This window comes from Diceros bicornis, chromosome 23 (genome assembly GCF_020826845.1).
Source record: "Diceros bicornis minor isolate mBicDic1 chromosome 23, mDicBic1.mat.cur, whole genome shotgun sequence".
NCBI lineage: Eukaryota > Metazoa > Chordata > Mammalia > Perissodactyla > Rhinocerotidae > Diceros > Diceros bicornis.
The window spans coordinates 23993873-24008952 of record NC_080762.1 but is presented as its reverse complement, the minus strand read 5'-3'; the positions used below and the strand labels follow the sequence as shown (position 1 = coordinate 24008952).

The window sequence follows — 15080 nt, the reverse complement described above, 5'->3', positions numbered from 1 at the left end:
TACTATTATCCCCATTTTATAAATAGAGAAACTGAGTCTTAGAGAAATTAAAAAGTTGTCCAAAATCACATGAATATAAAGTGGAAGAGCTAAAATTGAAACCAAATTTTCTTTGACTTGTGAACCATCACTCTTAACTAGAGTGCTATTCTATTTATTCAGTAGATGGTTTGATATATATATATTGATCAGGAGCTCTGGAGGGATATCTAGGCTACTGATAGACACTTGGAAGTCAAATGCATAGAGATTAACAAAAACAAAACCAAATTATGGGAGTAGATAAGGCTATAGAATGAGGAGCAAGTATAGAGAGAAAAGATGAAAGCCTAAGACAGAACTCCAAGGAACAACCACAGATGTTAAAAGAGGAATCAACAAACTGGCATAAATATGAATGATCAGACGGGTATAAGGAAAACCAGAGGAGGTTCATATCAAAGAAACCAACATTTGGGATTATTTTAAGGCACTGTCAGCATTGACACAAGGTCAAAAGGTAAGGACAAAAAGGTGTTAACTGGATTTAACAATATGGAGCTCATTAGTGAAGGCAATTTCAGTGGAATGGTTGGGGTAGAACCATAATGGAATAAGTTAGAGGACTGAATGGGAGGTAAGAAATTGGATACACAAAGTATAGATAAATCCTTCTGGGAGAATAGCTATGAGTATGAATGTGAGTATGTAAAATTAACAGAGTCATCAATATTTAAATGGTGTGCAAAGGGAGATGGGGATAACTGATGGATGGAAGAAAAGGTCAAACAGAGTAGATCTTGAGCTTTAGGGGTGAGAGGGAAAATCTTTTTCACTGTAATAGGCAGCAAGAAGGAGAAAATGGATGTGACCAGAGTTTAAGGATCCTTGATAGGAAATTAAGAGAGATTTATTCCAGTGTTCTTGAACTTTTTGGTGCCAGGACCCTTTTTCATTCTTAAAAATTACTGCAAGTGCCAAAGAGTTTTTGTTTATATCCATTGAGATTTACCATATTAGAAGTTAAAACTGAGGAAGTTTTAAGAAGCTTATCTCCTAATTTTAAAATAACAATAATAAACCCATCATATCTTAACATAACATTGTTTTATAAAAAATAACTATATTTTCTAAAACAAAAACAATTTAGTGAGAAAAGAGGAATTGTTTTATATGTTTGAAAATCTCTGTCTGTTTAACAGAAGACAGCTGGATTCTCACATCTGCTTCTGCTCAATCTGTTGTGATATATTGTTTTGGTTGAAGCATATGAAGAAAATCCAGCCTCACGTAGATATGTGGGTAGAAAAAGGAAGAGTAACTGAATAGCCTTTTCAGATAAATGTTGATTTTCTTCTTTGATACTACAAGGAAATGCAACGGAATGGTAGTTGTTTGTTTGTTTGTTTGGTGAGGAAGATTAGCCCTGAGCTAACATCTGTCGCCAACCCTCTTCTTTTTGCTGAGGAAGACTGGCCCTGGGCTAACATCCGTGCCCATCTTCCTCTACTTTATATGTGGGACGCCTGCCACAGCACGGCTTGATAAGTGGTGCATAAGTCTGCACCTGGGATCCCAACCTGTGAACCCCAGGCTGCCGAAGCAAAGCACACGACCTTAACCACTACACCACCAGGGAGTGGTAGTTTCTTAAAGGTTAGCAACAATGTGGAATTTGAAACAGTATCAGTGAACTCTTTGTACTCTGTTACATTAAAATCTACTGGTCTGTCTTACACTTGGAATAATTTTACCCATGCCTGATTTTCTAACATCATGCACTGGTCATTTGGAAAATATAGATCCACTAAGTTATACAGATATTCTAAATGTTGACAAATTTCATTAAATGATATGAAAAAAAATCATTTGTTAATATCATCATCTATCTCATCAGAAAAATCTTTAAGTACTAGAAAGCTGTTAAGTTTACATTAGCAATAAAGTTTTCCAAAATTCTCATGTTTCCTTAAAAGCTCAAATTTTATCATTGGCAACAAATACTATGAGTTTTCTTCTTTGAAGTGACAGGCTCACTTTGTTCATTGTTGAGAAGATGTCTGTCAAACAGGCAAATCATTATAACTTTTTTTTTTTAATTTTTTATCTCCTATTTTATTTTTTTTAAATTTTTTGTTTATTGCAGTAACATTGGTTTATAACATTGTATAAATTTCAGGTGTACATCATTATACTTCTACATCTGCATAGATTACATCATGTTCACCACCCAAATACTAATTACAACCCATCACCACACACATGTGCCAAATTACCCCTTTCGCCCTCCTCCCTCCCCCCTTCCCCTCTGGTAACCACCAATCCAATCTCTGTCTCTATGTGTTTGTTTATTGCTGTTATTATCTACTACTTAATGAAGGAAATCATACGGTATTTGACCTTCTCCCTGTGACTTATTTCACTTCGCATAATACCCTCAATGTCCATCCATGATGTCACAAATGGCTGGATTTCATCGTTTCTTATGGCTGAGTAGTATTCCATTGTGTATATATACCACAGCTTCTTTATCCATTCGTCCCTTGATGGGCACTTAGGTTGCTTCCAAGTCTTGGCTATTGTGAATAATGCTGCAATGAACACAGGGGTGCATGTATCTTTACGTATTGGTGTTTTCAAGTTCTTTGGATAAATACCCAACAGTGGAATAGCTGGATCATATGGTAGTTCTATCCTTGATTTTTTGAGGAATCTCCATACTGTTTTCCATAATGGCTGTACCAGTTTGCACTCCCACCAGCAGTGTATGAGAGTTCCCTTCTCTCCACATCCTCTCCAACACATGTTGTTTCCTGTCTTGTTAATTATAGCCATTCTGACGGGCGTGAGGTGATATCTCATTGTAGTTTTGATTTGCATTTCCCTGATAGTTAATGATTTTGAACATCTTTTCATGTGCCTGTTGGCCATCTGCATATCTTCTTTGGAGAAACATCTGTTCAGGTCTTTTGCCCATTTTTTAATTGGGTTGGTAGTTTTTTTGTTGGTAAGATGCATGAGTTCTTTATATATTTTGGAGATTAACCCCTTATCAGATGTATGGTTTGCAAATATCTTCTCCCAATTGTTAGGTTGTCTTTTCGTTTTGTTGATGGTTTCCTTTGCTGTGCAGAAGCTTTTCAGTTTGATGTAGTCCCATTTGTTTATTTTTTCTATTGTTTCTCTTGCCCGGTCAGACATGGTGCTTGAAAATATGTTGCTAAGACCAATGTTGAAGAGCGTACTGCCCATGTTTTCTTCTAGAAGTTTCATAGTTTCAGGTCTTATGTTCAAGTATTTAATCCATTTGGAGTTAATTTTTGTGTATGGTGTAAGGTAAGGGTCTACTTTCATTATTTTGCATGTGGCTATCCAGTTTTCCCAACACCACTTGTTGAAGAGACTTTCTTTTCTCCATCGTATGTTCTTGGCTCCTTTGTCAAAGATTGGCTGTCCATAGATGTGTGGGTTTATTTCTGGGCTTTCGATTCTATCCCATTGATCTGGGTGTCTGTTTTTGTGCCAGTACCATGCTGTTTTGGTTACTATAGTTTTGTAGTATATTTTGAAATCAGGGAGTGTGATACCTCCAGCTTCGTTCTTTTTTCTCAGGATTCCTTTAGCTATTTGGGGTCTTTTGTTGTTCCATATAAATTTTAGGATTCTTTGTTCTATTTCTGTGAAAAATGTTGCTGGAACTTTGATAGGGATTGCATTGAATCTATAGATTGCTTTAGGAAGTATGGACATCTTAACTATGTTAATTCTTCCAATCCAAGAGCATGGAATATCCTTGCATTTCTTTGTGTCTTCTTCAATTTCTTTCAGCAATGTTTTATAGTTTTTGGTGTGCAGATCTTTCACCTCTTTGGTTAAGTTTATTCCTAGGCATTTTCTTCTTTCTGTTGCAACTGTAAATGGGATTGTATTTTTAATTTCTCTTTCTGCTACTTTGTTGTTAGTGTATAGAAATGCAACTGATTTTTGTATGTTGTAAATCATTATAACTTGACTTGGGCCAAGGTGCCAGCAATCACCAACAGGTGAATCACATCTTAGTATTATTATGAAAATAATTTTGACAATGCACATCCCCTGCAAGGGTCTCAGGAATCCCGTCCACACATTGGCAACTACTGTTCTAGACTGATGGGTTCTATTTTCTCTATGAAGTAGGAGACAAAGCCTCAGGAGAGGCTTAACATTTGAGTAAAGAGGCTGGAGAACAGTAAGGAGAGAATTGATTAGAGAAAAGCAGAAGTAAGGCAGGGTAAGGTAGGGCCCAGGTGAAGCTGAAGACCATGAATTTACAGTGGCACCAATCTGTTGTGATTTTTTTGTATCCTGCAGTAATCAGAAACCAGAGTTTAGCAGAGAGAAAGTAAATAAATGGATGAATCCAGAATTGATGGTTTCACCTGGCAGGCAAAGGAGCTGAGAAGATAAAGAATAGAATCTAAGATGGAAAGGAAAGAAATTAATTGTAGGAGGAGGTTACAAAATGGGGCAGTAGCAGTGGGGCCAAGGAGTCTGAAGCGGGAGCAACTCAGGGGCAGAGTTAAAAAGACAGAAAAAACAGACATAAAGGACTTACTGGAGCCATGAAAAGGTTCTAAAACTGAATTACAGTGATAGGTACCCAACTCAGTAAATTTACTAAAAATCATTGAATTGTGTATATTTAATATGTGTGAATTATGTGGCATGTAAATTATACCTCAAAAATTTGTTTAAAAAAAGAAGATTGTAGTCAGAAACCAAGATGTGTGCATGTAAAAGCTGAGAGGCAGGAAAGTTCCAGGGTGTGGTCAAGAATAGTAGTTTCAGAAGAATGGAACTCAAGATCACAGGAGACGAGCAAGAAGAAGCAGCAAGAGGCCAGTCTCCAAATGATATGTATAGTTTTCATTCATTCATCCACAAATAGTTACTGACTAACTACTATGTGCCAGACGCTGTTGTAAACACTGGAGATTCAGCAGCAAACAGCAGAAAAAAATCTTTGCTCCCGTGGTATTACATTCTAATATGATACCAGTTTTATATGGAAATTTTAAAAAAAGGATATGTGCATATATATGTATGAAAAATAGAAGGACATACACCAAATTCTTAAAAGTGATTGCCTCTAAGGAACAGAGTTAAGAGTGAGGGTAAGGCCCAGAAGTTGCACTTTAACATTTTACATACATACTCTAGCAAATATTTACACAGTGCTTATAATGTGCCAGGCACTGTTCTGAGTGACTGACAAATATTAGCACATTTGATCATCAGAACAATGTGTACTAACATTAACCCTATTTACAGATGAGGAAGCTAAGGCACAGAGAGATTAAATAATTTGCCTAAAGTCACCCAGCTGGTAAGTAGCAGAGCCAGATTTTGAATGCAGGTAATCTGGTTTCAGAGTCTGGACTCTTAACCACTACATTATGTTTTAGTTAAATACCATAACACAAATGACTCATGTATAAAGGTACTATAAAAAATAACAAAAAAAGAGAAAATATCTTCTTTCATAGAACCCTGTTCTTTTCCTTAATTGCGTGTATCACATTTTTGGTATATATTTGGGTTGCTTGTTTACTGTCTATCTTCCCTGCTAGGCTGTAAGATCCCTAAGAGCTAGAACCATGCAAACTGTGTTCACCACTGTTTACCCAGCAAATTCCATAATGGATCAAATACCAATGTAGGCATTTTATAAATATTTATTAAAAAATGAATAAATGAATGAATCTGTCAATAAATCAGGGAATTTCAGACAGGCACTGTAATAAGCTAACTATATAAATTAAAGCAAACTTACTAGAAATAGTTCAATAAGTATTTGATGCTACAGTCACAAGGAAGAAAAACAGATTATATTTATACTTCAAGTAGAACTACAGTTTATAGGTTATTTATAAAAGACTTAGGCAAATTTTATTCGTGGTTCCCTCTCTAGCACAACTGGGGCGGAGAAAGAGGAAAATGACTGAAGTTCACTCTCTTACCACTGTGTGTACAAGAGAGGGTAAGAATCCACAAGGACTGCTCTTTTGCACTCTAAGAATATGAGAAAGTGTGGCTAGACAGGAACTGGTATAAGAAACTTCATTGTCTGTAAGTGCCTATTCTGGAAAATTACTTTGGTGCCCTACATAACAGAAGCTGTTTGGGGTAAGGTTAGGGGAAGGTTATGCAGAAAACTAGTTTTCACTGGTTATTCAGAGAAGGGACTAACCATTGGGATGAGGGCTATGATTCAGTGAAGTACTCAACTGGCCTAATTTAGAGTAAATCCTATTCCTGGTGGCTGTGCCTCTCTCTCCTGGTGCCTAAATTCACTCTGGGGAAACATCCAATTTGTGTCTCACCAAAAGGTTACCTTTTGGAACCTAGTACCTACTAGCGGAGACAATCTTCTGAAAAAACGACAGCAATTCTCCAAGGCCACTTTTACTCTAGCTTGTCACCAGAAAGAGTGAAAACCCTTATTTTGAACCCTAAAGAATGACTGAAGTCTTCTCTATATGTGCCCTTTCTACTCACAATAACTTAGACTCCAGGACGTCTGAGGGAATAAGCTTAGGCAGAGAGACTTATTGAGAGAAGGAAAAAAACAACCAGAAATAAAACAAACAAAAAATCTGTGATATAAAATTTCACTGACATCAAATAAGGAGTCAACAGGATTCTGAGATCTTGGGAGCCCTCCCCCTCTGGCCTCACTCTCACACATTTCTCCCTGCTTTGAAACTGAAGAGCAAATTTCTCTTGGTATTGAACATCTGGTCTGGCCAGCAGGGCACTAAGATCATAGAAGACAGCCATCATCTCCCCTTATCTACTTCCACAAACTCTGTAAGACAGAAAAGAAGCAGTCAAGGGCTATAAACCAAGGTCCCTTCACCCTTAAAATATCCTTCCTAGAGTCCAGGCCATGGGTCTCTCTCTTTACACATATATGTATATAATATGATCTCCTTTTTAATAATGCTACAAACTATATAGGCCTTTCTTCTAGATTTTTCTTTTTATTATTAAATTATTTAATGATAGTTATTCATATTTTTACTTCATTTATCTTTGTACCTTTTCACCATTGCAGGATTGTAAAGATAGATCTTCATAAAGTGTCTTTCCTTCTCATGATAACCATAAAAAGGCCTGAAATAAAAGAAAAAGATATTCCATATTATTTTCATCATTCAGAGATGAAATAATGCAACTTATAGCCCTAATTAGATTCAGCTGGTCTAATTCAGTCTTACTTATATTTAATATTACCAAAAAACAACAAAACAAACTCCAAGACCTTTCAATTAAATCTACCACAGGTTAAGATATGAAATACTGAAATCTGGTTACTTCTTTTAAAAAGTTTAAAAATACCACTTTCAAAAAACTAGGGGAAAAAAGGAGCAGCAAACTATTCATATCTTAATTTCAATCACTATGACTCTATTAAAAAGTGGCTCTTTTCTCTTTACTCTGACCATGTATGAGAAAAACAGAAACCTTTCAGGCACCTTCCATTTCCCGTTTTTTCTGTCAAAAACTAAAGCTCTTCATCAACAAAGTCCTTTAATTAACAGCATTTATATAACTTTCCTTATTTGTCTTTGTTTATTATTAATTTTTCGAGTTCACTAGGCAGAGACAATTTACCTATTTCATATACGTATGTATGTGTATATAACACACATCCAAATCAAATGAAGCCTGTGAAAACTGTGTGGACAGGAACTTAAGAGATTGAAAAGACCATGGCCTTACTTAACGACCCTAGTCATGCTGAGGCTGGGGTTTTCTCAGGGCATCAGCTACAATGGGGAAAGGGAGAAGCAAAAATCTACACTATAGGGAGAGAAAGAAGTTTTCAGTGAAAGATGAAATAAGCTGGGCCATCATCTTATATCATTTCAGGAGGATCTGAAACTACACCAGTACTTCTGATATTCAGACTACCATTTTCTAAGATGATGTAATTAGAAACAATATATGAACAGATAAGATTTTGTATCTGCCTAGCGTTTGTCTGCAAATAAGTGGTTGGTTAAGCCTTTAGGTGGACAAACCCAATCACTTTTCATTTTAAAAATACTGTCCCTTATGATGGGCACTAGATAGAACTTTCCCTCATTAGGACACCATTTTTGTCATGTTTGACATGTCTGTAATGGACATCAAATATAGGAATAATTTGGCAGCAGAATCATTATTTGGGGTATATTTAAACAATTTTTTACAGCTGTTTCAAGCCCTTAGGTCAGAAACATCTGTATGATTGCTGTAAAGCAATTTCTATTAAAAAAAATCCAACTATTTACCAAGGTCTAAAGATTCTTTATCTCATCCTTGCCACCCACTTCAATCTTATGTCATACCACTCTTCCTTTGTCCTCCACCATTCTAAACATTTCAGCCCCTTAACCTGATCCACTCTCGGGTAACTTGCCATTCCCTCTGCCTGGAAAGCTCTGCCCTGAGCCTTTGCATCGCTTGCTTTCAATCTTCATTGAAGTGTCTGCTTTAAACTCACCTCCTCAGAAAGGTCTTCTCAGACCATCACTCCCTATCCCTTCCTCTTCGCCTTTCTTGACTTTTTTTTTAATAACACTTACCACTTCCTGTCTAGTTTGCTGCTGCTCACCCCATTTTTGCTGCTATGAAAGAAAGGGTGAAAGAAAGACACATTACACGAATGATCTCATTCTCTTTCACTGGCAAAATTCATCTCTTTATTCCTCCTGCTATGGTATTTTTCATATATATAAATATACCTCTCTGTCTAAAGACATGGGTTATCTTTAGCCAGATAAATGGGAAAAACACAAAAAGAAATTCCCATTGGTGTGGTCTAGTTCTTTGCTTTGTTTTGGTTTTGCTAACAATCCTTAGGTTTTTACAATTAGAATCTCATAAATTTCAAAAACTGAATATAAATTAAGACTATCAAACCTCTAAAATTCTTTGTAAATCTAAGATTCTGTTTTCATATTTATTGCTCCAAAATATAACTGGAAATTCTATAAATTCAGTTTTCTGCTTCTTCTGGCCAAGAAAGTCTCTGTATAATTTAACCTGCAACCCTTACTTTCTGCTGTTGGCTTTAGTTGATTTTGCTGAAAGAATTCCTCAACAGGGTAACTCTTTAGGGGGAAGAAAGTAGAATAAAGCAGAATTTGAGAGTAGATATTTTTATGCTTAAAAATTATATTCGATAATTAGAGTTAGTATTTTAATATAACAATGAGAAGGAAAGTGAGCATGGATAGCAAAAAATCTCAGTTAATCAACTTAGATGGATTAAGACTCTCTTTATAGGACATTTTCCAGAATCATGGTAGCTAAGCGGCAAGGAATCCCAGAAATGAGCCTAAAGTCATGGTCTTATCTATCTCTTAACCCAGCCTCAGGATAATGTGTAGTCTAGGAAGACTGGAATTAAACCTTGCACAAATTTTAGGTAGCTATGTGCAGCCTTGTCTACCTTAAAGAAGTAGGTAATATTGAAGGAGTAAAGTAATCATAGAAGCTAGAATTTATGGTAAGGGAAAAGGGAATCTAAGTAAGAAAAAAAAATTAGAATAGGAGAAAAAAGAGAATGGCAGCCGTAAATCAGACTGAACAGCTCATCTTTTGCCAGCAGGTATCCAGATTTGGAACTCAACTACTCTTAAAAATATGGCAGTGCCTTTTACAAATACCCATCAAAAATATAGAAAGATTGGTGACTAATTTTCATTTCACTAGGCTGTCTGGAGATTCCACTTTGAAATGGAATTATGTATAGGAAAGTCCTTAGAAACCATTAAACATAAATTAGAATATAAAGCTAATGATGACCTTTAACCTAATTGTTGCTGTCACAGGATGGATATGGACTTTCACCTCCTTCATTTATTCAACCAAATAGTTATTGAACTATTAAGTGCTTAACACCACACAATGTGCTAGGGATATAAAGATGGACAAGACAAACACGGTCCTTTTTCTCATGGAGCTTACCTGCTGGTGAGAGAAACACAAAAATTAAGTAAATCAACAAAAAATTAAAATAACTGCAAACTAAATGAAATGCTACAGGAAACGAAGAACAGGCTAAGATACAGAATAATAATAGTGACAACCTATTTTAAGTGGGGAAGTCAGAGAAAACTTCTCTAGAGAGTTGAAGGATCTCAAGGAACTGGAGAAGGGTACAGCACTCAAGGAAAGGAAACTGTACATACAAAGGTGGGGAAGAGCTCAGCACCTCAGAAGAACTGAAAGAAGACCAGTGTTTCGGGATGGAACAAAGTGAACTAAGTTGTAGGGGCAGGCAGGGATCAGATCACACAGACTGTGGTGAGAAGCTTAAATTTTTTTCTATGAGCAATATGAAGCTACTTGAGGATTTTAAATTATTTTTAAAGGATCCAATTGACATTATAAGAAGGGTGCTTTTGCGGCTCTAGAGTGAGACAAGAATGGAAGAAGGGAATTCAATTACAAGGATACTGTGGTGGTCCAGAGGAAAGCCGAGATTAAGGTAGAAGAAGTAGATAGATTTAAGATGGATTTCGTACAGACATATCAAACTCAAAATGGTAGGAACTCCAAATCTTTCCTGCCAGCCTGCTCTATCTGCACCTTCCATCCTTACAGCAGCACAGACTCAAAATTTTATAGTCATCCTTGACTCCTCTCACAACCCTCATCCAGTCAGACAGCAAATCTTGTTGACTCAACCCTCAGAATAGATCCAGAAGTTAACCACTTCTCATTATTCCCCTACTACTACCCTAATTCAAGCCACCATATTTTCTCAGCCAGCTTAATAAACAGACTCCTAATGCTCTCCCTGCTTCTACTCTTATCCCACTATAATCTATTCTTCACACAGTTGCTAAAATAATCCTTTCAAGGTTAAGTTAGATCATGGCTGCTCAAAATCATGCAATAGCTCAGAGTAAAAGTCAACGTCCTTAGAACAGCCTACTGCAGTGGTTCTCAAACTTTAGTATGCATTCAAATAATCAGAAAGGCTTATTAAAACACAAATTGATGCCCAACCCCAGAGTTTCTAATTCATTTAGTCTGGGGTGGGACCCAAGAATGTATCTTGACTAAGTTCCCAGGTGTGTTAGTCTGAGTCCTCCGAGAAGTAGATGCCAAAATGTACAAGAAATTTATTAGGGGAAACACTTGTGAGAGAAAATGAGAAGGGACCCAGGAGAGGCTGCGACAGCCACCAGACTTAGATACAGGTGTGCTCCCAAGTGAAGAAGAGAGGCACAGAGGGAAAATCAGTGGAAAATACCATTGCAGCATGCTTCTAATGAAAGGTCAGAAAGGCTGTTGGAGAGTTCTCACATGTCTCCCAGGAACCTGCCTTAGCATCCTTGCCATGCTTAGTCATTGGCTGGGAGAAGCCTACAGAAAGCAGCTTCAGCTATATGGGATGATAGATGGATTTCAGTGCAGCAGCTGGGGCTGTTGTTCAATTATGCTCCCTATACTTGGAGATCTGAGTGGTGCATTCTTATGGCTGTCAAACCAGGTAAAGCTGATACTGGTTATCCTGGAAACCAAAGTATGGAAACCTTACTTTGAGAACCATTGGCCAGCATGATCTCCATCCTCTCATATCTCTCTAACCTCATTCTGTCCTACTCTCTTCTCTCTCCATTCCAACCACCTGGCCTCCATGCTGTTCCTACTGCCTCACCTTAAAGTCTTTGCTCAAATGTCATTTACCATGTCGATGACACGTTCTCGGATTACCCTATGTAAAATTGCCACCAGTCCACTTCCCCACTCCATGTTACTGATCCTTCTTATCCTGCTCTATGTCTTTTGCTCTATAGCACTAATTATCATGTAATAAACACATTTATTTCATGTTATAGCTACTGCTTATTTTCTGTTTCCCATTACTAGAATGTAACCTCCATGAGGGCAGGGATCTTTTTTTTGTCCACCAATATATTCCAAGCACCTAGAACAGTGCCTGGCACATAGAAGGTGCTTGATAACATATGATGAATGAATGACATGAATTTCTACAGCTCTAGCAACCAGAGAAATGGAAAAAGTTAAAACAAAAAACACCATTAACCATCTATCTATCTTTCATTGCAATAAAAATTTACTTTAAAAAGTTATAGCAAGAGATCTGCCCCAGTTCCATTAGATTAGAAGTAAAAGAAAAACGAACAGAATACGTTTGAATCAGATAAGTTTTCTTTCAATTAGGATAGCAATAGAAATACTAGAGATAAATAAAAATTTAAAAAGATATCATATACTTACATTCCTGATACTAATGACACTTTGAACACGTGCTGAGCAGTGGAAGATGGATTGCCTAAAGCCACATTAAGTGCTCTGTCGATACTGAATGCCATCTGAGAAAGATACCTTTCTGGCTGCTGTCCATAACCATCGTATGGCACATAGAGGTAAGGAAAGATGCCATGTAGATGAAGACACGTCTTCTGACCTGAAATGTAACACATCATAAAATTTAGTCTTGAGATGCATTTTAAAATTTTCACATTACAAAGCTCAGAATGCAAGTCATTTAAATGTTCTAATATAAAGTAAGGGTATCTAAGGTAACGGTTGAAGAAAATTAACTCATAGTTAAAGCCTATGTATTAACTACATTTTACAACAGAACTTTTAGAAGCATTTTATAAACATAAGCATTATAGTATGATTTAAACAGTAGTTTTGATGAAAATGTTTGAATATTTGACCCTCACAAACTAACTAGTTTTATCTACTTCACTGAATCACCCTGTAACACCACTTAGCACAGAGTTATGAAGCTTACAAAAATTCACTGAAAGTTCATTAAATAAATCAATGAATGTCTGTCTTAGCATAAATGTTTTCAAACAAGAGACTTCCCTAAGACAGACACAGCTCTGGAAGAAAGGAGAGGGTAAAAGCAGTTACAGTACGTAGAATTTTTTGGGGGAGAGAGAGGAGTAAAAATGAAATTTTTCTATTAGAAAAAAAAAAAACAGATAAAAACAAATGAAAAGAAAACCCCTACAGATCAATTGTCTGTAATGGACTTCTGGATATCTAAATTGCACATTTGGTGGAGTGGGACAGAGGGAGAGACAATGAGAGGAGAAAAAACAAGCATGCACATTTCCCAGGAAGCCATTAAATCAGATAAGGTGCAGAGGGGGTAAATGGTGCTGACTTGCCAACAGACAATCCGGAGAGCCATGATAAAGAAAGCAATATGAGTGAAAATCCACAAAAGAAGTGTCACAGAAACAGGAATGTATCCATGACAAGGTTAAGTAACAACAGCAACAAAAAGCAGATGCACCACTTCTCTCATGAATCTGGCAGGGCTGTATGGAAGTGGTTCCCGTCCTCAGACCATTGTCCCTAGTTCCCCTTGAGTGCATGCCATTTGTCTAATTCAAACAGGAAGGAGAACAGCAGTGAAGGAAGAGCACATCCATTTTGCTCATGCTGTCACTCACTATCACCATGCTGCCCTGCCAACACAACCCTCGGGCTTCTTCCCCACCCCTTATCCCACTCTGCTTCACTGGGCTTCTTCTTTTGGTAGGAAAGTAACTATCTGTTTGATTACTATTTCCTATTTATAATTTAGAATGATTTATATAAAATATATAAAAAATAGTTCTATGTGCTGTTGATATCTTGTATTTACACTTTTTATAGTGAATAACATCAGCTTGTCTTATTTTTAAGGTATAGCTATAAGAGAATTAACAAAGAAATCTGGAACAATTGTTAATTACATAAAGTATAGCAAAATTAGAAAGATCAGTCACATAATGGAATAAGACTTTCTGTGTGTGTGTGAGGAAGATTAGCACCGAGCTAACATTTGTTGCCAATCCTCCTCTTTTGTCCTGAGGAAGACTGGCCCTGGGCTAACATCCGTGCCCATCTTCCTCTACTTTTTATGGGACGCTGCCACAGCATGGCTTGATAAGTGGTGCGTAGGGCCGCTGAAATGGAGTGCGTGAACTTAACCACTACGCCGCCAGGCTGGCCCCCTGGAATAAGATCTATACATTCTTGAGTGCAGTATTCTGATTTGAATTAACTTTCACACTTTTGAAGAATTACAAATTGTGTTGCTGTTAGCCCAATTTCAGTTTCTATTTTTAGCAGCAGTTACACTACTTAATTTCAAAGGAAGGAAAAAAAATATTTTCAGTTAAAAGCAAATTCTTTGACTACTTTGTTTCACTTCTATATACAACATGGTACTATTTCTTCAATATCGCAGTTTTTAATTCTTCAAATAGAAAAAATTCAAATTGTAATGATGAGTGAGTCTTAAGAAAACATATTTAATCAATTTACTGATGATCTACTTGAATGCTTTTTAAATATCTCACGGAAAAAGGTTATACCTTCACCTTTCTGGACATAAACCACAGTTTGGTTAAGAGCAACTGGCATGCTAAACCATGGAGTGAGGGAGGTGGGGAGACAGAGAAGTAGTCCCTTTCAAGTTGACAAATCTAAGACCAGTGATTACAGAATTACTAATGTAATAGCATATTTTACAAGCAATGTTGTAAGTTTCTAAGATATTAATTTTACAGTCCATATATCTTAATAAGGGAAATTTGGGTAAATTTTACAAGAAATTAATTTGATTCCTACTAATAGTTTCTTTATAGGCAGAGTGCTCACAAAATTTTTTAAAATATCTTTTCACATCTCCTGTGAAGTAGGGGCCAGAGAAATTATCTTTTTATTTAAAGGCTTTGGAACTACAATAATTTGTGGTGTATGATTAAGGAAAAAAGCAGAAATTATTTATTTAGCAGGCACTGGAATAAGTGCTTTACATATACTCATTTCTAAAACTTAGAACAACCCTGCAAGTATCACGAAGGTTAACTTTCCCAAAGTCACATACCTATTAAGTAATTGAACCAGGATTTGAAAGCCGATCAACGAAATCTAAGACCAATGCTCTTTCCATTTAACCATGCTGGTTCACTTTAAAAAAAAGTTAAGGTTGGCTGCCTCAATCCTTAACTCTTCAGTTCTTATTTTGTTTTGTAAATGCCTGTTTCCTTATCTGACCCTCCCATTTGACTGCAAATTCT

The 15080-nt window shown here is 36.6% G+C and overlaps 1 protein-coding gene across 5 annotated transcripts in view; it reads right to left on the bottom strand.

Moving 5' to 3' along the window:
- REV3L (REV3 like, DNA directed polymerase zeta catalytic subunit) overlaps positions 1–15080 on the bottom strand; it is a 166303-nt gene that overhangs the window by 107648 nt on the left and 43575 nt on the right. For all 5 annotated transcript variants that reach the window (XM_058566444.1, XM_058566445.1, XM_058566447.1 and 2 more), the window contains exons 2-3: positions 12265–12454; positions 7060–7134 (exon numbers count right to left, since the gene is read on the bottom strand). In XM_058566444.1, the coding sequence (XP_058422427.1) occupies positions 7060–7134; positions 12265–12454 (265 nt within the window). The remainder of the gene's footprint in view (positions 1–7059; positions 7135–12264; positions 12455–15080) is intronic.